Below are 23,379 nucleotides of genomic sequence, written 5' to 3' on the forward strand. Positions count from 1 at the left end.
GGTGAAAGGGGTCGAGAGGTCGACAGGCGGATCGGTGCGGCGTCTGCCGTGATGCGGACTTTGTACCGATCTGTCGTGGTGAAGAAGGAGCTGAGCCAAAAAGCAAAGCTCTCAATCTACCGGTCGATCTACGTCCCAACCCTCATCTATGGTCACGAGCTATGGGTTGTGTCCGAAAGAACGAGATCCCGGATGCAAGCGGCCGAAATGAGCTTTCTCCGTCGGGTGTCCGGGCTCTCCCTTAGAGATAAGGTGAGAAGCTCGGTCATCCAGGAGGGGCTCAAAGTCGAGCCGCTTCTCCTCCACATCGAGAGGAGCCAGATGAGGTGGCTCGGGCTTGATTAGGATGCCCCCGGCACGTCTCCCTCGTGAGGTGTTCCAGGCATGCCCCATTGGCAGGAGACCCCGGGGACGACCCAGAACACGCTGGAGAGACTATGTCTCCCAGCTGGCATGGGAACGCCTCGGGATCCGCCAGGACGAGCTCGAAAAAATGGCTGGGGAGAGGGAAGTCTGGGCTTCCCTACTGAAGCTGCTGCCCCCGCGACCCGACCCCGGATAAGCGGCAGAAGATGGATGGATGGATGGATGGATGGATGTTTGGTCTGAAAACTTCGTGTTGATGGCGAAATTAGAAGGAAAACACATAACGCAATGGTGAATTGTTCTGTTGCACCAAGACAACTATTTAATATTCGCTCACACAAATTCCCAGCAGACAAATCAGCCCATTTCCAACGGAGCTAAGGTGCCATCTTCTGAATTTTCTGGGTGGTACATTGCTGTCATTGACGCCTTGATATGGGAAGACTTATTTAATCGATTGCAAATATTTATGCTTTCCACTTCAGAACTATTTGAATCATATTCATAACTGGATGAGTAACAAGAAAGCATCTTCTCTGAATCTGAAGCCATTGTTTTGATTCTTGAGCAAGGCAAGATGTCTTGGCGTGACGTCATGAACTGGGGGCAGGACTTTCTGAAAATCCACAATTCACAGCTCAATTTGTTGCAGTTTTAGCCCACTTTAAGTCATTTTTATTGGTGTTTTACATTTGACTAAAAATATGAGCCTGCGTGTTTTGCATACTTTAGATGCTATAAAACGTTTTTCTGATGTCAGTTGGGAAACAAAAAAATTGTGTCGGTTGTCCTTTAATACACTTAATTATTACATTCAGACAGAAACTGAAACATGTAAAACTGGTTAAGACTAAATAAATTGACAGATGAAGCAAAGTTAGAACCTCAAAAGACTGTTGGAAACGGGTGCCGCGAACATGTGTCACCGGTAAAGTCTGCAACTTGCTGAGTTTTTGTCAACCAGAATGAAAGTTGTTAACATTTATGATTTTCAAAGATCAAACCAAGAGAATCAGTGGGATGCCAATAATGGGGTTTGTCAGTGTTTGTCTTTTATTTTGCATTTGTAAACAATAAAAGTTCGGCTGGATGACAAGGAACTGAGTGTGATCACAGAGCTTCTTCTTCTTTTCCTTTCGGCTTTGCCCCTCAGGGGTCGCCACAGCGAATCAGTGTCCTCCATCTATCCCGGTTTTGTGCATCCTCTTCTGTCACACCAGCTACCTTCATGTCCTCTTTGACCACATCCATAAACCTCCTCTTCGGTCTTCCTCTCGGTCTCCTGCCTGGCAGTTCAAGGCTCAGCATCCTTCTCCCGATATAGTCACTCTCTCCCCTCTGGACATGTCCAAACCATCTCAGTCTGGCCTCTCTAACTTTCTCTCCAAAGCCTCCAATATGAGTTGTCCCTCTAATGTACTCATTCCTGATCATATCCAACCTGGTCACTCCCAAAGAAAACCTCAACATCTTCAGCTCTGCTACTTCCAGCTCTGCTTCCTGTCTTTTCTTCAGTGGCACTGTCTCCAGTCCAAACATCATGGCTGGTCTGACCACGGTTTTATACACTTTTCCTTTCATCCTCGCTGAAACCCTTCTATCACACATCACACCTGACATTTTTCTCCAGCCGCTCCAGCCTGCCTGGACACGCTTCTTCACCTCTTTTCCACACTCTCCATTGATCTGGACAGTTGACCCCAAGTACTTAAAATCCTCCACCTTCTTTATCTCTTCCCCCTGCAGCATCACTCTTGCACTGGGATCCCTCTCATTCACACACATATATTCTGTCTTGCTGCGACTGATCTTCATTCCTCTCCTTTCCAGGGCATATCTCCACATCTCAACAATCTCCGCCACCTGTTCCCTGTTCTCGCTACAGATCACAATGTCATCTGCAAACATCATGGTCCAAGGAGATTCTTGTCTAACATCGTCTGTCAGCCTTTCCATCACCAAAGCAAACAAGAAGGGGCTCAGAGCTGATCCCTGGTGGAGTCCCACTTCCACCTTGAATTCCTCAGTCATACCGTCAGCACACCTCACAGCTGTCTTACAGTCATGATACATGTCTTGCACCGCTCTGACATACTTTTCCGTCACTCCAGACTTCCTCATGCAATGCCACAGCTCTTCTCTGGGCACCCTGTCATATGCTTTCTCCAGATCTACAAAGACACAATGCAATTCCTTCTGACCTTCTCTGTACTTCTCTATCATATTCTTAAAGCAAACACTGCATCTGTCGTACTCTTTTTTTGGCATGCAGCCATACTGCTGCTCACAAATGTTCACTTTTGCTCTTAGTCTAGCTTCAACTACTCTTTCCCAGAGTTTCATTGTATGGCTCATCAACTTTATTCCTCTGTAATTAGTACAACTCTGCACATCTCCTTTGTTCTTAAAAATGGGCACAAGTACACTTTGTCTCCATTCTTCAGGCATCTGTTCACCATCTAAGATCTTGTTGAATAACCCAGTCAGGAACACCACCGCCACCTCTCCAAGACACTTCCATACCTCGATTGGTAAATCATCAAGCCCAAGTGCCTTTCCCCCCTTCATCCTCTTCAGCGCCCTCCTCACTTCATCCTTGCTAATGCTTGCTACATCTTGGTCCACAACAGTCACGTCTTCTACTCTTTGTTCCTTCTCATTTTCCTCATTCATCAATTCTTCAAAGTACTCTTTCCATCTTGCCATCACACTACTGGCACCTGTTAATACATTGCCATCTCTATCCTTAATTACCCGAACCTGCTGGAGGTCCTTACCATCTTTGTCTCTCTGTCTCGCCAGCCTGTAAAGATCAGTCTCACCTTCCCCTGCTGTCCAGCCGAGCATACAAGTCATCATAAGGCTCTTGTTTGGCCTTTGCCACCTTTACTTTAACCGTGCGCTGTATCTCTTTGTACTGCTGTCTACTCTCGTCCGTCCTCTCAGTGTCCCACTTCTTCTTTGCTAACCTCTTTCTCTGTATACACTCCTGCACCTCCACATTCCACCACCAAGTCTCCTTATCTACCTTTCTTCCACTCGATACACCAAGTACTTTCCGACCCGTGTCTCTGATTATGTTCGCTGTAGTTTCCCAGTCATCTGGAAGGACCTCTTGCCCACCCAGTGCTTGTCTTACCTCCTTCCTAAATATCATGCAACACTCTTCCTTTTTCAACATCCACCATTTTGTCCTCACTTCAGCCTTTGCTTTCTTCATCTTCCTCACTGCCAGCGTCATCCTACACACCACCAACCTATGGTGTCTGGCTACACTCTCATCAACCACTACTTTGCAGTCACTGATTTCCTTTAGATGGCGCCGTTGACATAAAATGTAGTCTGCCTGTGTACTTCTGCCACTCTTATAGGTCACCCTATGTTCCTGTCTCTTCTGAAAGAAAGTATTCACAATAGCCATTTCCATTCTCTTAGCAAAGTCCACCACCATCTGTCCTTCAGCGTTCCTCATCTGGAGTCCAAACCTGCCCATCACCTCCTCATCATCTTTGTTTCCTGCGCCAACATGTCCATTGAAGTCTCCACCAATTACAACCCTCTCACTTCTCGGGATGTTCTGTATGACTTCATCAAAGTCCAACCAAAATTTCTCCTTCTCCGCCAGCTCGCATCCGACTTGTGGGGCATACCCACAAACAACATTGAACATCACACCTTCAATTTCTAGCTTCAGACTCATCATTCTGATACTCTTTTTACTTCTAAGACATTCCTAACAAACTCCTCTTTTAAGATAACCCCAACTCCATTTCTCTTTCTGTCTTCACCATCAGAATCAGAATCATCTTTATTGCCAAGTATGTGGAACACACAAGGAATTTGTTTCCGGTAGAACACGCTGCACTAGTATCGTTGTCAAAAAAAAAACTGCTAAGTGGCACTATACAGTTCCATTTTGGCTACTGTTGAAAGAGTTCAAAGAGTTAATGGCTTGGGGGAAGAAGCTGTTTAAATGTCTGCTGGATTTGGTGCGCATGGATCAGTAGCGCCTGCCTGAGGGGAGTAGCTGGAAAAGGTGGTGGGCAGGGTGCGGAGGGTCCAGTAGGATTTTCCGCGCCCTAGTTCGGATTCTTGCAGTGTGCAAGTCCTCGAGAGTGGGTAGGGCGGTGCCAATGATTTTTTCCGCCGTCCTAACTGTCCGTTGAAGTCGGATTTTGTCCATTTTTGTGGCGGCCCCGAACCAAACGGTGATGGAAGAACACAGGATGGCTTCGATGACAGCCGTGTAGAAATGTTGCAGCACCATGTTGCATGATAGAACAACTTAAACCCTGACCCTAAGCTTCGAGCCTTGCTCCCTTTCCATCTGGTCTCCTGGACACACAGTATGTCTACCTTCCTTCTCTGCATCATGTCAACCAGCTCTCTACCTTTACCTGTCATTGTTCCTACATTCAAAGTTTCTACTCTTAGTTGTATACTCTTGGCGTTCCATTTCTCTCTTTTCCTCCGGGCACACTTCCCTCCTCTCCTTCTTCGACCAACAGTAGTCCATTTTCCACTGGCACCCTGAAGGTCAACAGTACCAATGGCTGCCGTTGTTAACCTGGCCCTCGACCTATCCGAGGGCCAATCATAGGTTTGATTCGCATATTTGTTTTGGCAAAAAAAAATTACGTCGGATGCCCTTCCTGACACAACCCTTTGTATTTAGCTTGGGACCGGCACAATAAGACACTGGCTTGTGCCTCCTTGTAGCTAGTGTGATAACAGTGTGATAGTGTGATAGTGTGATTACAGAGCAACTTCCATTATTCACGCTTAGAGATCCTCTTCCAACGTCAAAAACACAATCTTCCCGGAGTGCAGAGTTTAACTCTTTCCTCCCTAGCAGGCATTTTGCATTTCTTCCCCCACAGCCTACAGAGCCTGCAGCCTAGCTTTGTAGTGTGCTCCCTGAGTGGCTTCAGCAGGAAATTCATAACTAACATGTGTGTTCAAATAAACTGTTATAACTTCTTCATTTGTTGTTCAATATTTATGAAACTTTCAGTACACTTTCATAACATATAATAGAATAAGAAAGTGTTTTTGTGAAATTTATTGAAGTTTTAGAAAATTATTGCAATGTTAATGAAGATTTTTTTTCCCCAAAACCTGCAAATTACAACAAAATGCATTCACAACAAGTCACATATGCATGAAATAAACCTAGAATGCATTTAAAATAATTCAGGATGTTTTTATTTGTGGTATGGTTTAAAACATGGAATGCATAGGTTCACCTTGCATTGCTCACAACCTGTTCTTGGCTCGCGACAAATTTTTTCTTTGCACACTCTTTACATGTTCTCTTTTTATCTAATTCCACTGGCCAATGAAGGAGGGCAGCACTGTCATTCTCCTTCATGCATTCTCTTTTTCCTTTCCTTCTATAATTGCCAAACAACTGATGAGCTAAGTTTGTCCTGAATTCTAACTGAGTCATTTTTCGGAGGCAACCTGTTCTGGTCTTCACTTGATGGTCTGGAGAGAGTTTCATCAGTATCAATCCATTGCAAATACAAATATCCACTATATACCAGAACAGGTATTTCCACCATTTCAGTGATTTCCTGGAGATAGTGTTTGAAGCACGTAGTTGATCAGCCCGAAAGTATTTGAATGGTGATAGAAATGCCAAAAATACATAAAGAAGGGTTCCCCCTCAGACCTATTGTTTGTAGCATTGACTCCTCTACATACAATGTAGCCAAATATTTAAAAACGATCTTAGCTCCGTTGGTTGGTAACACAGAATATCACGTAGAGAACACCACAGGGTTTGTAGAGAGGATCAAAGACCTCATATTGGAACCAGAGGAAAGATTGGCATCTTACGATGTGACTTCTCTCTTTACATCTGTCCCAACCCCAGCAGCAGTCTAAGTGGTGAGGACGAGACTGCTGGCGGACGTTTCTCTGCTTGAAAGAACCAAACTTAAACCGGACCACGTCTGTCAAGTAAGGAAATCTGCCTTAATACTACGTATTTTCAATTTAGGGAGACATTTTCCAAACAAATTCATGGTTGTGCTATGGACTCACCAGTTTCATCCATAGTGGCTAATCTGTACATGGAAGAGATGGAGAAACAGGCCCTTACATCCTTCCCGGGGACAAAACATCGACACTGGTTTAGATATGTGGACGATACTTTTGTCATAATTAAAAAACAAGAAATTCAATCCTTCACAGATCACGTCAACTCTGTAAACATCAACATTAAATTTACTCATGAGGACATGAAGGAGAACCAACTAGCCTTTTTGGATTGTAAAGTAATTATAAAAGAGGACAGAGCGCTAAAAACAGAAGTCTTTAGGAAGGCTACGCACACTGACCAATACTTACTTTTCGATTCTAACCACCCTTTACAACACAAACTAGGAGTTATCAGAAACCTCCAGCATAGGGCTAAACTAATACCAACAAGTGTTGAAGGTAGAGAATAGGAGTCAAAACATATCAGGAGAGCACTCACAAAATGTGGGTACCCTCAGTGGTCATTTAACAAATGTCAGAAATAAAGAATAGGGAATGAAACCAAAAATTCTGAAGATACAAAAAGGCGAGGAGTAGCAGTACCTTACATTGCAGGAGTTTCTGAAAAATCCAAAAGATAGGCTACCAAATGAAAAACAAAGTAATGTAGTTTATTCACTACATTGTAAGAATGAAAAATGTAAAAGAGCAGTACATTGGGGAGACTAAACAAATTCTCCAAAAGACTTTATCAACATCGCAGGAATAATACTCGTGGGCCTCAATCGGCAGTACATATGCACCTAAAAGCTAGCTACCACTCATTTGACAACAATGAGGTTAAAATCTTAGCGAAAGAACATAGATGGTTTGAAAGGGGAGTAAAAGAAGCGATTTTCATAAAACAACTAAATCCTTCATTAAATCGATTTGGTGGGGTGAGGTTCAATTTGGATCGTTCATACAATAGGCAACATAGGATTAGTAATACTGATGAGGTGATACCGGTCGAAATGGGGCAATCAGGCCAGTCGTTCGTCAGAACGACAGGAACTATCAGTGGAACAGCTGCAGGGAGTAGTCCTCTGCTCATCCCAACCTGAGAGCAGGGACCTATCATAGCAGAGTCCGGCACCGCCATGTCTGGACAGTAGGGATATATATATATATATATATATATATATATATATATATATATATATATATAGGGCCTAAACTACCAGTAAGACTTTAGTTTGCTGACGAAGTTTCTTGGATAAGAAGCGAAACGTCCGACACCTTCCAAAAAGTACAGATGACGGCTGAAGAAACTTTTTCATCGATGGACCACTCCTGTACGACTGAGAGCTTACACAGACGTAAAAGTTCATCAATGCAACAGTCACGACTGTGTCAGATGCCAAAATGTCTTCATCAACATGGTCATGTATTTCATTCTCATCAAGGTCTGGAAAGATATACAGTACATGGGTATTTTAGAGAAAAAAAACCATGGACGTCCGTTTCAATAATCATATTGAGAATGCAAAGCTATGAGGTACTGCTATTAGTGGAAAACGCACCATTCACTTACAATTATTCGCATCGGGTACCAAGTCAGGATCAACAATATCATCATGAAAATAGCGTTGGCGTTAGAATGTTCCAAATTCGGGACACTCCTTATTTTTAATAGTTCTTGGTAAATAAACAAGTTAGCGTTAGTTTATGCATTTCAGTATCAAGGTAAACCTCTTCTGAATAGCTCATAAAATAGTTACAACATATACTTACGTGGTATTTCATCCATGACGAAAAATAGAAGGCGCTTTGAAGATGGAGGAGAGGACATTTGGTTGCGCATGAAGGAGTTGTCACTGACGCTCTTAAAGGCAAAGCTGCATATAATCTGTTTTAAAGGGACATGTAACTTGTGCCGCATCAGTTTCAATCGGCACTTGAACTGCTACCTTTCATTTTCTTGATCTAGAAGCACAATCGTCCGTAAAGGGTTAACATCTGTAGTCGGCATCCGGCATTATTTGCTATCGCTTCAGCCCGACTGGAGGCGTGACTCGGGATACACGGAAGTAAAAACACAACGACTGTAGTTGTTTGCCAGGAGGAATTTGTTAACTCTGTAGTAGTAGACCTGCTTCAAACAGTCTACTATCATCCCAGTTCCAAAGAAACCAGCACCCTCGGGATTGAACGACTACAGACCTGTCTCTCTGACGTCTGTGGTCATGAAGTCCTTTGAACGCCTCGTGCTGAAGCACCTAAAGAACATCACCGGACCTCTGCTAGATCCTCTTCAGTTTGCCTACCGGGCAAAGAGGTCTGTGGAGGATGCAGTCAACATAGGACTGCGCCACATCCTCGACCACCTCGACAACACAGGAACCTACGCAAGGATCCTGTTTGTGGACTACAGCTCTGCGTTCAATACCATCATCCCAGAACTCCTCATTCCCAAACTTCTTCAGCTTGGAGAATCTGCCAGTGGATCCTCAGCTTCCTGACAGGACGGACACAACAGGTCAGACTGGGAAAAATATCATCCTCAACACGAACCACGAGTACTGGAGCACCGCAGGGATGCGTCCTCTCTCCATTACTCTTCTCTCACTACACGAACGACTGCATCTCAACGCACCGAGCTGTCAAATTCATAAAGTTCGCAGACGACACCACGGTCATCGGTCTCATCAAAGACGGCGATGAGTCTGCGTACCGACAACAAGTGGAGCAGCTGGAGCTCTGGTGCAGCCATCCCAACCTGGAGCTGAACACGCTCAAGACAGTAGAGATGATCGTGGACTTCAGGAAATATCACCACAGCTACCCCTCACACTATCCAACTGCCTCATGTCGACCGTTGAGACCTTTAAGTTCCTGGGAATCACAGTCTCCCAGGACATGAAGTGGGAGGTCAACACCAACTCTATCCTGAAAAGGCCCAACAGAGAATGTACTTCCTGAGGCTGCTAAAGAAGCATGGCCTGGCACAGGAGGTAGACGGCTGTCATCGAATCCACCCTGTGTTCTTCCATCACCGTTTGGTTCGGGGCCACCACAAAAACGGACAAAATCGGACTTCAACGGACAGTTAGGACGGCGGAAAAAAATCATTGGCACCGCCCTACCCTCTCTCGAGGACTTGCACACCGCAAGAATCCAAACCAGGGTGCGGAAAATCATACTGGACCCTCCGCACCCTGCCCACCACCTTTTCCAGCTACTCCCCTCAGGCAGGCGCTACTGATCCATGCGCACCAAATCCAGCAGACATTTAAACAGCTTCTTCCCCCAAGCCATTAACTCTTTGAACAGTAGCCCAAATCGAACTGTATAGTGCCTCTTTGCAATGTTTTTGATGATGATACTAGTGCAGCGTGTTCGACCGGAAACAAATTCCTTGTGTGTTCTAGATACTTGGCAATAAAGATGATTCTGATTCTGAACTCTGCCAGAGACAAAATCTGACACATTCGCCTTATTTCAATTAAGGCTACCCATACAGGTGGATTAAAAGGCTTAAAACTGGGCCGACAGGGATTGTGAGAAACTTAGAAAAGGCCCTCTATTGCTGGCTGAGGAATTCCCATCCCCTGCGGTAACCACATCACAAGGGTCATGGGTTAACCCTTTACAGACGATTGGGTCATATTTGGTACACTAAAGATAAGTGCTTATAGATCGAAAAAAATTAAAGGTAGCAGTTCAAGTTTCAATTGGAACTGATGCAGCACAAGTTACATGTCCCTTTAACACACGTTATGTGCAGCGTCAGTGACATCATCTCCTGCTTGCGTAACACAACGTGCGCTCCTGCATCTTCAAAGCTCCTTCTACTTCTCGTCACGGATCAAATATCACGCAAGTATATGTTGTGACGATTTTATGAGCTATTCAGAAGAGGTTTACCTTGATACTGAAATGCATAAACTAACGCTAACTTGTTTATTTACCAAGAAATATTAAAAATAAGTAGTGTCCCAAATGTAGAACATTCGGCATGCCAACGCTATTTTCATGATGATATTGTTGATCCTGACTGGGTACCCGATGCGAATAATTGTAAGTGAATGGTGCGTTTTACACTAATAGCTGTATCTCACAGAATCAGAATACCTTTATTCGTCCCGCAATGGGGAAATTTGCAGCTTTGCATTCTCAATATAATTATTGAAACGGAGGTCCATATGTTTTTTTTGTTATATCCTAAACAGAAATTAGAAAACTTAAAACATTTTCATCATAATGTCTGGTACAAATTTAACACTTCTGATTTCCAAAAGACTGTGAAACATGGTAGGAGCAGGTACAACACTTACAAGTTTCTGTGAAAAAAAATACAGGAAAAGATAAAAGTCTATATTTTATTTGGGGCAAATCAAAGACAGCAAAATTACTTCTGAAGGCCTTGAGGACATTAGATTGGCATGTCAAGTAAAATCATCTGAGAGAAAGAATTTGTAATCAGAAAATGTAGAAATGATTGTTTTGAAGAACGTAATAGGTTGCATTTCCACTTGTGTTATGTAAGGTTTTATTGCCACCTAGTGGACAAAATAGTCCCCACTACCGTATGTGCATTTCACATTCTCAAATACAGTACTTTGACTTGAAGATAAAGCATCTGAAAGGACTGAAATTCTGTTTGTGATGTAATGTAAGGAAAAAGATGCCCATTTCACGGTAACATCAGAGCATTGAGATCAAATGGTTAGTTTGGTATAGTTTTTGCTTTTTTGAATGTTGCTGTGCCCATATGTTTTTTTCTAAAATACCCATGTACTGTATATCTTTCCAGATCCTGATGAGAACGAAATAGATGACCATGTTGATGAAGACATTTTGGCATCGGACACAGTCGTGACTGTTGCATTGATGAACTTCTATCACTATTCAAATATTTTCAAAGGATTTTCGATGAAAAAATGATGGATATTATTGTTGAACAGTTGAAATTCTATGCAATGCAAAATAACATCAATAAGCCCCTGTGTCTCGCCAAAGAAGAGCTTGAGAAGTGGCTGGGATTGATATATTGTTTCTCAATCTCAAAATGACCAAACACTCGGACGCTTTGGGCTTGAAAGCTATCTCCACTAACTGATTATGCTGCAGAATGTACTGTATGTCAAGGGATCGCTTCGAAATTATAAAAAGGAACTTGCATATAGCAGACAACACAAAACAAGGAACTCGGGGAAGCCCAAATTATGATCCCTTGCACAAAGTAAGGCCAATGATAAAAGTTTCAAGAATTACCCAAGTCACAGCGTTTGTCAATTGATGAACAAATTGTACTCTATGAAGGTAGATTTACACTCAAGCAGTATCTACCAAATAAACCAATGAACTGGGGGTTCAAGTTGTTTGTGCTGGCAGGTTATGATGGCTACATGTATGCATTCCATATACAGGAACAATAGATCCAGTCAGTGACTCCAAGGTTCCCGATCTGAAAGGGACCTCAAATGTTGTGCTCCATTTGGCTCAAAACATCCAACCAGGAAACAATCATCGATTGCATTCTGATAATTGGTTTACATCTATCCCCTTACTCCAACATTTGGCAACAAGAAAAATCTGGTGTTGTGGCACAGTGAGGCTCAATCGATTGTTCAGCTGAACCACAGCTAAAAGACATTGAGGTTCTTTTCCCGCCGATGATACAGTATTCGGTTTGACAACACAGCTCATGTTCCATATGTTGCAAAGAACTGCAACCGGTGCAAGCATGGCACATGCTCGGTGAAAACTAATATTTACAGCAAAAAAATTTAATGTAAATCTTTGTTTGAATCATCACAAGAACTGCTTTGCATTATTCCATGGTTATTAGCTAGTTTTCTTCATCTGTAAAGGAACTATGTATTTTTAGGTAAACATTTTATGTCAATATTTTATGTAAATTATGTATGTATTTTATGTAAATATTTTATGTATTTTATTGTTTTAATAAAAAGATATCATGGAGAAAAGGCTAGTCTTTGAAGTTGCACTTGACATATGTTCCAAAAAAGGCACCCTCTCAACATAGGCCTTTCATGACGATTGTGCCGAATTAGGCACAAATTTTCTTAGGCTCAAATTTTCTACATTATTGACAAATAATAAAAAAGGAAGCTACTAGTATGTTAGATTATATCCATCAGTGACCATAAAAACTGAACAGATTTTTTTTTTGCTAATTAGAACATAATTCAGGCAGTAAAGGGTTAAGGAGCATTTTGAAGCACTTTGAAGCGATGGCACACATTTTCAATTTAACATTGTCACTTTTTTGCTGATCTTTGACACTGGAAGCAACATTTACCTTATTAGTTGTGTCATTGACGAGAGTATGCTGCTTGTGTCTCGGAAATGGGTGAATCCATGCAACACGAAAGCTGCGGAGCTACAAAACAAACACAAAAATAAACAAAAGCACACACAGTGATAAAAAGAATATGTTTACGTGCAGTAAATAATGCTTTCAAAACTATAATATAGTGGGACCTTGGCTTATGAACTTAATTGGTTCCCAGACAGAGTGTGTAAGGCGAAAAGTGTGTATCCCAAAAATTAATTTCCCATAGGAAACCATAAAAATGAGAATAATCCGTTCCCAGGTCCCGATAAAACATAAATTTCTACTTTCTAATTTTCTAAGCCTTAAAACTACACAAAATATACGTTATTTTATGTATAATAAATGTGCTATAGTATTATGATTAAATAAATCAACTATACTGTACAATAAAGTCATTTTATTTACCTTTGTGATGGTCCTCAATAGCTTGATGGAATGGAGTGTCCGGTTTCCTCAGCATTAAACACTTGTTGAGGAACATAGGCTTCTTTCACCATCTTGAGGAATGATGCCTTGTAGGTGCTTTCTGTGATAATTGTATGTAGTTCTTCATCAATTGTGATCTGTTTAGCTGGGTTGATAGCTTTTTGCATCAAGTGTACAGATGACTTGTGCGGGTTATTGGTGGAGCCTGATTGATGGGATATTTTAACCTTCCAGTCTACACTGTGCTTTTGAACTATCAAAGCTGAAATGGGTCCACATTTCACTGTTTTCTATCTATTTTCTCACTATTTTACTTTTGTTTTTATGTTTCAAGCCCTGTCATCTCCCTTTCGTATGTGTTTTCTCACTCTCTATCTGCCTGTCTCTTTAATGTTTAACTCCCCCCCCCCAACCCCTACTGCTGGGTTCTTGACCAATCACATGGATTTAACCAAAGACGCCATTTTGTTTTTTGGAGAACGGCCTCACTCTCTCTCTGTCTTTAACCCCAACCCCCACTGCTGCATTCTTGACCAATCACGTGGCTTTAACCAAAGACTGGGGGCGGGGAATAGAGGACAAAAACAGTGGCGAACGACACATCACTCATTGTGGCAGCTCTGTGTGTATACCGAAAAATAGTTCGTATGCCAAGGTAACATTTTAATAAATGTAACGTTCGTAAACCGAAAAGTTTGTAAGTCAAGGGGTTCATAAACCGAGGTTTCACTGTATAAGCAATATTATGTATGTGCAAGCCCATGTAAAAATCTGCAAAACCCTGAACACGGCGGACATAGGTTTTTCAAAAACAAAATATGGTAATATTGTTTAAACCAGAATATGTTCATTTTTCTGTTATGTCAAGAAGCCAAAAGAACTGATTTTTGTCATGCCTTTTTGTGTATGTGGAACTGTCGCGGCGTGGAATTGCAGGAGATTTATGTGGGACAGGAGATGTGAGACAATCTCTTTTCGTCAATGGATGCAACAGCTTCGTGTTTGCTTTCAACATTTAGCCTGTAGTAGACGTGCACATTCCACCATGACGTCATTGATCCACTGCTGAAAAGGATGCTTTAATTCTCTTCTCTTTCATTACGAACTGCTTCATACCACAAAGAGGGTACAGCAAGTGCTGAAGAATGAATGGCTCTCAGTGTGTTTGTGTTGTCATATTTGATATTTTTTTTTTTTTTCCCAAGATGGCGGCGCGTGAACACACAGCGGCTCCTCTCTCTCCCGGCAAAGTGGCGTTTTCGTGTTTATTATGTTTGTTAAAGTCATTATAAGTGCCTTGCACGCTGGGTCCGAGAGGACAGTAATGTTATCTGTGCTCTATGGATTGGATTGGACTTTATTAGTCTCACAGTGGAGAAATGTACATTTCACAGCAGCAAAGTGATGAAAGGAATGAAAGTAGAAAAACGAAATACATGAGCTGCTAGAAAGGCAGCCACTCTCGAGGCGCCGTCTTGAAGTCAAAAGAAAAAAAGAAAAAAAACTAAATAACAAAACAACAAAGACAATATGACAACACAAAAGACACAGAGAGACATTCATTCCTCAGGACTTATTGTACCCTCTTTGTGATGACATGAAGCAGTTCTAGATGAAAGAGGAGAGGATCAGGGACATCATGGTGGAACGTGCACTAAGACTAAGAGCGAAATGTTGAAAGCAAACACGCAGCTATAGCATCCATTGACGAAAAGAGATTGTCTCACATCTCTTGTCCCACATAAATCTGCTTCAATTCCAAGCCGCAACAGTTCCACATACTCGTCGGCGCTCTGCGCTGACGCTCCCTCTTTTGTCATGCATATTAGCATATTTGACAATAAAGCTGACTTTGACTTTGTAAATAAAATACGACAGGGCATTTGTGTTCAAATAATGGCTCTGCTTTTGAGGTGTGATAATGCATAACTTTGCTGCTGTGAAATGTAAATTTCTCCATTGCGACACTAATAAAGGCAAATCCAATCCAATCCATTCTTGAATATTTGTTTTTCACTTTCACCTCCTCATAATGTTCAGTGGCATCAAGCCTTGCCCTACATATTTTTATTTACTTATTGGTTTTTGCTGCCCTTTATGAGCCACGTCAGCAGTAGCATGCAAATAATACAAGTAAAGATGTTGCATATCAAATATTCAGAGGACTGTCTGATTGCCGACATTTTTAGTGAACTGTCTTCCTCCAGCTTGAGAATGTAGTTGATGATCTTTCGACCTTTGATTTTGAATAGATAAATACAGAAATCCCAGCCAGTAATGCTTCTTGCAAAGCAGTACATTCGTGAGCGTGTGCTGCAACTTGAAGACTTGAAGAACACTTCACTAGAACTCCAGGTATCATATTAGAGCACCCTCATAAGAATCCAGAAATCACAATGCATGATTTTCTAACGATTTATTTGTGTGATATAGCTTCAAATAAGTATTTGAACACCAGAGAAACTGAATGTTAATATTTGGTACAGTAACCTTTGTTTGCTATTACAGAGGTCAAATGTTTCCTGTAGTTTTTCACCAGGTTTGCACACACTGCAGGAGGGATCTTGGCCCACTCCTCCACACAGATCTTCTCTAGATCAGTCACGTTTCTGGGCTTACACTGAGAAACACTGAGTTTGAGCTCCCTGCAAAGATTTTCGATTGGGTTTAGGTCTGGAGACTGGCTGGGCCATGCAAGAACCTTGATATGATTCTTATTGGATTGGATTGGATTTGCCTTTATTAGTCTCGCAGTGGAGAAATTTACATTTCAAAGCAGCAAAGTTGTGAAAGAAATGAAAGTAGAAAAGCAAAATACAGGAGCTGCTGGAAAGGCAGCCACTCTCGCGGCGCCGTCTTGAAGTCAAAAGAACAAAAAAAAAACTAAATAACATAACATAACATGACAACACAAAGACACAGAGAGACATTCATTCTTAAGCACTTTCTGTACCGTCTTTGTTACATAAAGCAGTTCCAGATGAAAGAGGAGAGGATCAAAGCGTCTCTTCACCAGTGGATCAGGGTGGAATGTGCACGTCCACTACAAGCTAAATGTTGAAGCAAACACGCAGCTGTAGCATCCATTGACGAAAAGAGATTGTCTCACTTCTCCTGTCCCCCATAAATCTGCTTCAATTCCATCCCGCGACAGTTCCATATACGCATTGGCGCTATGCGCTGACGCTCCTTCCTTCTTATCGCGGGCTCCTCAAGCCATGTATCCATCCAGCCGCAGACCGTCCAACAGCACCGACCTTCCACTGAACAGAGTGGGGCTGTGAAGATGCTGCCCATTACAGGCGCAAAAAAGCACAATGGCCCCTTTGGTGTCCAGCGATGACAGTCGAATGGCACAGACATTCCTCCCATTCAAAAACAGTACTGGCATATCCATGCTGCTGAAAAGGTGCAACCGCTCAGCACAGTCTCCTCCTTGATGAATGTTGTGGTCAAAAATGCTGAAAAACAATCCGTATCCGTTCCACACGACGCACAACAACACAAAGTGACAAAAGAAAACACAAAAACAAGACAAAAACACCAAAAAAAGCAAGGCTCATCAGAGCACTTGCTGACGACTGCCTACTCGGGCGCCATCTTGGACAATTGCTTCCAATTGCTTATGTAGCTACTCCTTGGTTTTACTGGCTGTGTGCTTCGGGTCGTTGTCGTGTTGGAAGACCCAGCTACGACCCATCTTCAATGCTTTGACTGAGGGAAGGAGGTTGTTCTCCAAAATCTCACAATATAAGGCACCAATCATCCTCACTTGAATGCAGTGCACTGGTCCTGCGCCATGTGGAGAAAAACACCCCCAAAGCATGATGGTACCGCACCCATGCTTCACAGTAGGGATGGTGTTCTTCGGATTATACTCTTCATTCTTCTTCCTCCAAAAACGCTTCGTGGAATTATGACCAAAAAGTTTCATCTTGGTTTCATCTGAACACAAAACTTTCTCCTATGACTCTTTTGTATCTTAATGGTCATATGCAAACCTAAGACGGGCCTTTACATGTGTTGGTTTAAGCAGGGGAACCTTTCTTGCCATGCATGATTTCAAATTATAACGTCTTAGTATATTACCTATAGTAACCTTGGAAATGGTGGTCCCAGCTCTGTTATTGATCAACTCCTGGCGTGTTGTTCCGGGCTGATTCCTCACCTTTATTAGAATCATTGAGACCCCACGAGGTGATATCTTGCATGGGGCTCCACTGCGATTGAGATTGACCGTCATCTTTAGCTTCTTCCATTTTCTAATGATTGCTCCCACAGAATCAGAACCAGAAACACTTTACTCGTCCCACAATGGGGAAATTTGCGGTCCACAGCAGCAATTTGAAAGTGGTTGGGGAGGCTTGAAAAGATACAAGACAATATATTCTAAGCATAATAAAAAATGTCAGAAGACTGCGGTGTATATTGTAACTGTGCAAAGATGTTTCATAAAAAAAAATATACATATGGTAGAAAAAAAAGCATATTGATATACAGTATGTAGTTGTATTGCAGTGGACCTTTTTTCACCAAGCTGCTTGGCAAATGCTCCGTAGCACTTTCCAGCCTTGTGGAGGTATACAATTTTGTCTCTGGGGTCTTTGGACAGCTCTTTGGTCTTCGCCATGTTACAAGTTAAAGTCTTACTGATTGTATTGGGTGGACAGGTGTCTTTATGCAGCGAACGACCTCAAATTTCCCCATTGTGGGACGATTAAAGGCTTTCCGATTCTGAAACAGGTGCATCTGATTCAGGATGATACATAGAGTGCAGGTGGACTTCAAATGGTGGACTAACAGGTCTTTCAGGGTCAGAATTCTCGATGATACACAGGTGTTCAAATACTTATTTGTAGCTGTATCACACACAAATTGTTATGCATAGTGATTTCTGGATTTTTCTTTTTACTTTTATCTGTCTCTCTCAGTGGACATGCACCGACGATGAAAATTTCAGAACCCTCCCTCATTTCTGAGTCAAAGAAATAGCAAAATAGAAGGGTGTTCAAATACTTATTTTCTTCACTGCATCACCTATTTGCGCTTGGAAAACATGATTTACAGCTGTGGCGGGTGCCACCTGGCTGACAAGCCGAGAGTGAGCGAGAAAGAGAAACCGAAAGAGAGTGAGTGAGCGAGAAAGAATTTATTTAACAATATTTTTTTCTCAATTTCACAACATTTCTCGATGTAATCTTGGGACAGTTAAAGTTCTCGTTTGGTGAACTGTTTGCCTTGCTGCATAGATATTTCATAACATTCCAAGCAAAAGCGCCATGAAATTGTTCAGCTTTATGGAGATGGCCATTGACACTCGCTGGCGGCTGCTTAGCGTAAAGCATAGTACAGTACAGTATTAGCAATTGCTGAGTGAGATCTCGCCTGTAAGAACTGAATAACCTTTAACCGCAAATTTTAACAAATGTGACCAAACGGTCTTGGCCATCAACAGTACAAATGTTTCGCAGCTCAAAGGTGACACAGAATTGGAAAGGGATTTGACCTTTATTTCGTTGCATCACCACTTTGTGTGCAGCTGTGATCTTTTTGGATTCACTTAATTTATTTCGCAATGTTCATAGTGTATTTCATTTGATTGAGAGAAGCAAACGAATCGGCGAATGTCACGCATTTATTTAAAAATGTATTTAAAAGCTTTGTTTAAGAGGAGAACAAGATCCATGTTGCAGTGTAAAACAGTGACACTGCCCGATCAACAGATAAACAGGAAGAACAAATTTGACACTGCTACACGGTCACAAATCTAATAGTGCGCACGTTAAAATAGTAAAAACATTAATCAAACTAGGTTGCAGTGGTAAAATGTAAACAAGGCAACGCGTTAGTCACATACCTGCTTCGAGAAATTGATGACCCTCAGAAATATCGCCATGTTCTGGTGTGTGTTTCTAATCGAACATATATGACAATGTATACACCTGTGAAAAGGAGCACTTACAAGACTCGATCAGAGTGACTTGTAGAAAGAACAAGAAACTCCACGCACTTGCGCGACTTCATGCGCGCATGTGCAAAAGGTTGGCCATCTTGAATGGTAAATACGGTGTCTAGATGAGGTCAAAATATGTTGGCAGGCAAATAACGTTTATTGACAGATGACCGTTTTGATTGGCATTGAACCTCCTGTGTGTGTGAGAGTCAGTGTGATTCTGCCCTCTCTGTCCAGCGACGGCTACTTTACCACACATGCAATGTAAAGTAAATGCGTCAACTAACCAGAATATCCCTGGTTTTTAGTATATTTCTTATTGTGACATGCAAGACAAGTTACCAGTGGTTGCTATAGTATAGATTATAACTGTATTTATAGAGTACTTCAAAACTTTATAATTAAACATGTCATTCTTACGTGTAAAGATTGAAATATGCCAGTCATTCCTATTTATTTAACAAACAAACCATTTGAAGGTACTGTTAGACTCCAGACTGTATTTGGATAACCAACACTCATCATCCAAAATTAACAAAAACACAGAAGAAGGCAAGTCTCTTTCAACACCATCACATAAGAGAACAGTAGCAGCATCTTAAGCCAGAGCTTTTTTTTATTTAAATACAGGTTTATTCATCCACATAGTCACGGCTGAATCCAAGCCCATTGTTTTTTTTAATCTGTTAGGCCAGCTTGGATGTTAAGAATGGCATATTTGTCATGTAACGTATTGCATTTTCATTTATGTGTTAACTTAATCCATTTTGGGTACATATTGTGTGGGCTGTACCTTTAAAATCTTGTCAATTTCCTTTCATTTCGGCTTTCCCCTTCAAGGGGCCGCCACAGTGAATCACTGTCCTCCATCTTTAGAGGTTTGATGCACATGTTTGTTTTGGCCAAGATTTTACATTGGATGCCCTTCCTGACACAACCCTCTGTATTTATCTAGGCTTGGGACCGGCACAAAAAGACTTATGTCCCTTTGTGGCTACAGAACAAGGCTCAGTAAAACACTCCGAAACACAAAATGGTCATCAGCACAGCAACATTCAAAAAAACAAAACTGTTAGCTGGCTATTTATTAGCTATCTGGCTGGCTATTAGCTGTAAGTTGACGAGGTGTTGGCTATCTGGTCAGCTAGTCACTATTTATTTACTATCCATTAGCTAGCTAGCTAACTATTAGCTGTCCAGCTGACTGGCTGTAAGCTGGCTAACTGTTGGCTATCTGGCTATCTATTAGCTATTTATCAGAATCAGAATCAGAATCAGAATCAGAATCATCTTTATTGCCAAGTATGTAGGACACACAAGGAATTTGTTTCCGGTAGAACACGCTGCACTAGTATCGTTGTCAAAAAAACTGCTAAGTGGCACTATACAGTTCCATTTTGGCTACTGTTGAAAGAGTTCAAAGAGTTAATGGCTTGGGGGAAGAAGCTGTTTAAATGTCTGCTGGATTTGGTGCGCATGGATCGATAGCGCCTGCCTGAGGGGAGTAGCTGGAAAAGGTGGTGGGCAGGGTGCGGAGGGTCCAGTAGGATTTTCCGCGCCCTAGTTTGGATTCTTGCAGTGTGCAAGTCCTCGAGAGTGGGTAGGGCGGTGCCAATGATTTTTTCCACCGTCCTAACTGTCCGTTGAAGTCGGATTTTGTCCATTTTTGTGGCGGCCCCGAACCAAACGGTGATGGAAGAACACAGGATGGATTCGATGACAGCCGTGTAGAAATGTTGCAGCACCTCCTGTGGCAGGCCATGCTTCTTTAGCAGCCTCAGGAAGTACATTCTCTGTCGGGCCTTTTTCAGGATAGAGTTGGTGTTGACCTCCCACTTCATGTCCTGGGAGACTGTGATTCCCAGGAACTTGAAGGTCTCAACGGTTGACACAAGGCAGTTGGATAGTGTGAGGGGTAGCTGTGGTGATGGATGTTTCCTGAAGTCCACGATCATCTCAACTGTCTTGAGCGTGTTCAGCTCCAGGTTGTGACGGCTGCACCAGAGCTCCAGCTGCTCCACTTGTTGTCGGTACGCAGACTCGTCGCCGTCTTTGATGAGACCGATGACCGTGGTGTCGTCTGCGAACTTTATGAATTTGACAGCTGGGTGCGTTGAGGTGCAGTCGTTCGTGTAGAGAGAGAAGAGCAATGGAGAGAGGACGCATCCCTGCGGGGCTCCAGTGCTCGTGGTTCGTGTTGTGGATGATATATTTCCCAGTCTGACCTGTTGTGTCCGTCCTGTCAGGAAGCTGAGGGTCCACTGGCAGATCGTGGGGGACACACCAAGCTGGAGAAGTTTGGGGATGAGGAGTTCTGGGATGATGGTATTGAACGCAGAGCTGTAGTCCACAAACAGGATCCTTGCGTAGGTTCCTGTGTTGTCAAGGTGGTCGAGGATGTGGTGCAGTCCGATGTTGACTGCATCCTCCACAGACCTGTTTGCCCGGTAGGCAAACTGAAGAGGATCTAGCAGAGGTCCGGTGATGTTCTTTAGGTGGTTCAGCACGAGGCGTTCAAAGGACTTCATGACCACAGACGTCAGAGCGACAGGTCTATAGTCGTTCAATCCCGAGGGTGCTGGTTTCTTTGGAACTGGGACGATAGTAGACTGTTTGAAGCAGGATGGGACTTCACACTGCTCCAGGGATCTGTTGAAGATTTGTGTGAAGACCGGAGCCAGCTGGTCAGCGCAGACTCTCAGGCAGGAGGGGGACACTCTGTCAGGTCCTGCAGCTTTCTTGATCTTTTGCTGCTTGAAGAGCCGTCTAACGTCCAGTTCGTGGATCTGTAGGGCAGAGGGCGGAGATACGGTAGTTTCTGGTAATGGTGGGCAGACCGGGGAAATGGTGGTGTCTTTTTCAAATCGGCAAAAGTATGTATTTAACTCATCAGCCATACCATTTATTTGCTATCCATTAGCGAGCTAGCTTTCTATCTATTTAAGTTACTTCGGGGTTGAGTGAACGCTGGCGCGTGTGGCTGCCGCTGCTCACCCACAGAACAACTATCCTGTAACTGTAAAGTGACATTGAGAGTTTAAAATCTTATCAACAAATAATTTCACTGGCCATTTTAATGACCATTCTTTCCTCTTTAATGTCTAGAACAGCTTGTCACAAAAATCATTCTTTCAGTTACAGTATCACCTGGTTAAGAGATAGCGCGTTTGAAATATTTAGGATAATTCAGGTCATCCCAGAACAGTGGTGACAAAACTCGTGTATGTTTTAGAAGAAAACAATCTTTCACGTGATTTCTTACATTTCAAGCCAACACAATCAATATTTTGAACAAAATGTACTGTCAATCTGGAAAGTATTAGAATGTTTTACTTTTCCCACATTTTCTTATGTTACAGCCCTATTGAAAAAAGGAATAAAATCATGTTCTCCCTCTGAATTCTACACAAAATATGCAATGATGACAACAAGAAATCATATATGCATATGTGTTCAGAACGTTTTATTAATACATACTTTGTAGAAGCACCATTGGCAGCAATTACAGCATCACGTTAGCTACAAGCTACAAGTTTGGCACACCTATTTTTGGGCAGTTTTTTTCCATTTCTCTTTACAGCATCTATCAAGCTTCATCAGGTTGGATGAGGAGTGTTGGCGCACAGCCATTTTCAGATCTCTCCAGAGATGTTCAATGGGATTCAAGTCTGGGCTCTGGCTGGGATTGTTGTCTTGCTGAAAGACACCGTCCCAGTCTGAGGTCAACAAAGTTCTAGAACAGGTTTTCGTCCAGGATGTCTCTGTACATTGCATCATCTTTCTATCCATCCTGACTAGTCTCCCAATCCCTTCTGCTGAAAAACAACCCCACAGCATGATGCCACCATCACCATGCTTCACTGTAAGGTGTCACAATTTCCAAGGTGGTGATGGACCCCAAAAATACAGGTAGGAAGCAGGAGCAGGGTGTATTTGTATTAAAGTCAGCGAGAACAAATCTCAAACAACGGAGTTATCAGAACAGAAAGGTCAAAACTATCAAACAAAACCATGAGTGAAACATGACATGGTGAAACAAACCTGACGGGATGAAACAATCGGAACATGACAGTACCCCTCCCTCAAGGGACTGATTCCAGAAGACCCAACAGTCTCCCAAAAGGCCCGCTCTCCCGGGAACGAGGAGACGGTAATCCTTGCCTCGCCAGGTAACAGGAGCCAGAAGGTCACAGCAACCTTTGCCTCACCAGTGAACAGGTTGGTGACGGCCTGATAGGAATGGGTCTCGGTCTGACGTGGACGTGGCACGGTTCATCGTGGACGTGAATGTGACTATTCAAACAAT

At 42.6% G+C, this 23,379-nt stretch overlaps 1 protein-coding gene across 3 annotated transcripts in view; it reads right to left on the reverse strand.

Annotated features, from left to right (window-relative positions):
- Window positions 1-19,186, reverse strand: part of fxn (frataxin) — a 38,053-nt gene extending 18,867 nt beyond the window's left edge. Inside the window, exons 1-2 of one of the 3 annotated variants that reach the window (XM_088995064.1) lie at window positions 18,978-19,182; window positions 12,659-12,739 (exon numbers count right to left, since the gene is read on the reverse strand). In XM_088995064.1, coding sequence (XP_088851190.1) covers window positions 12,659-12,739; window positions 18,978-19,016 — 120 coding nt within the window. In that variant the 5' untranslated portion in view covers window positions 19,017-19,182. Of the gene's footprint in view, window positions 1-12,658; window positions 12,740-18,977 lie in introns of all 3 variants that reach the window. The other 2 variants (XM_088995065.1, XM_088995066.1) reach the window with 2 other exon arrangements.
- Window positions 19,187-23,379: the final 4,193 nt, after the last annotated feature.

Source organism: Hippocampus bargibanti, linkage group LG04, assembly GCF_051943395.1.
Source record: "Hippocampus bargibanti isolate YZ-2025 linkage group LG04, ASM5194339v1, whole genome shotgun sequence".
Classification (NCBI taxonomy): Eukaryota; Metazoa; Chordata; class Actinopteri; order Syngnathiformes; family Syngnathidae; genus Hippocampus; species Hippocampus bargibanti.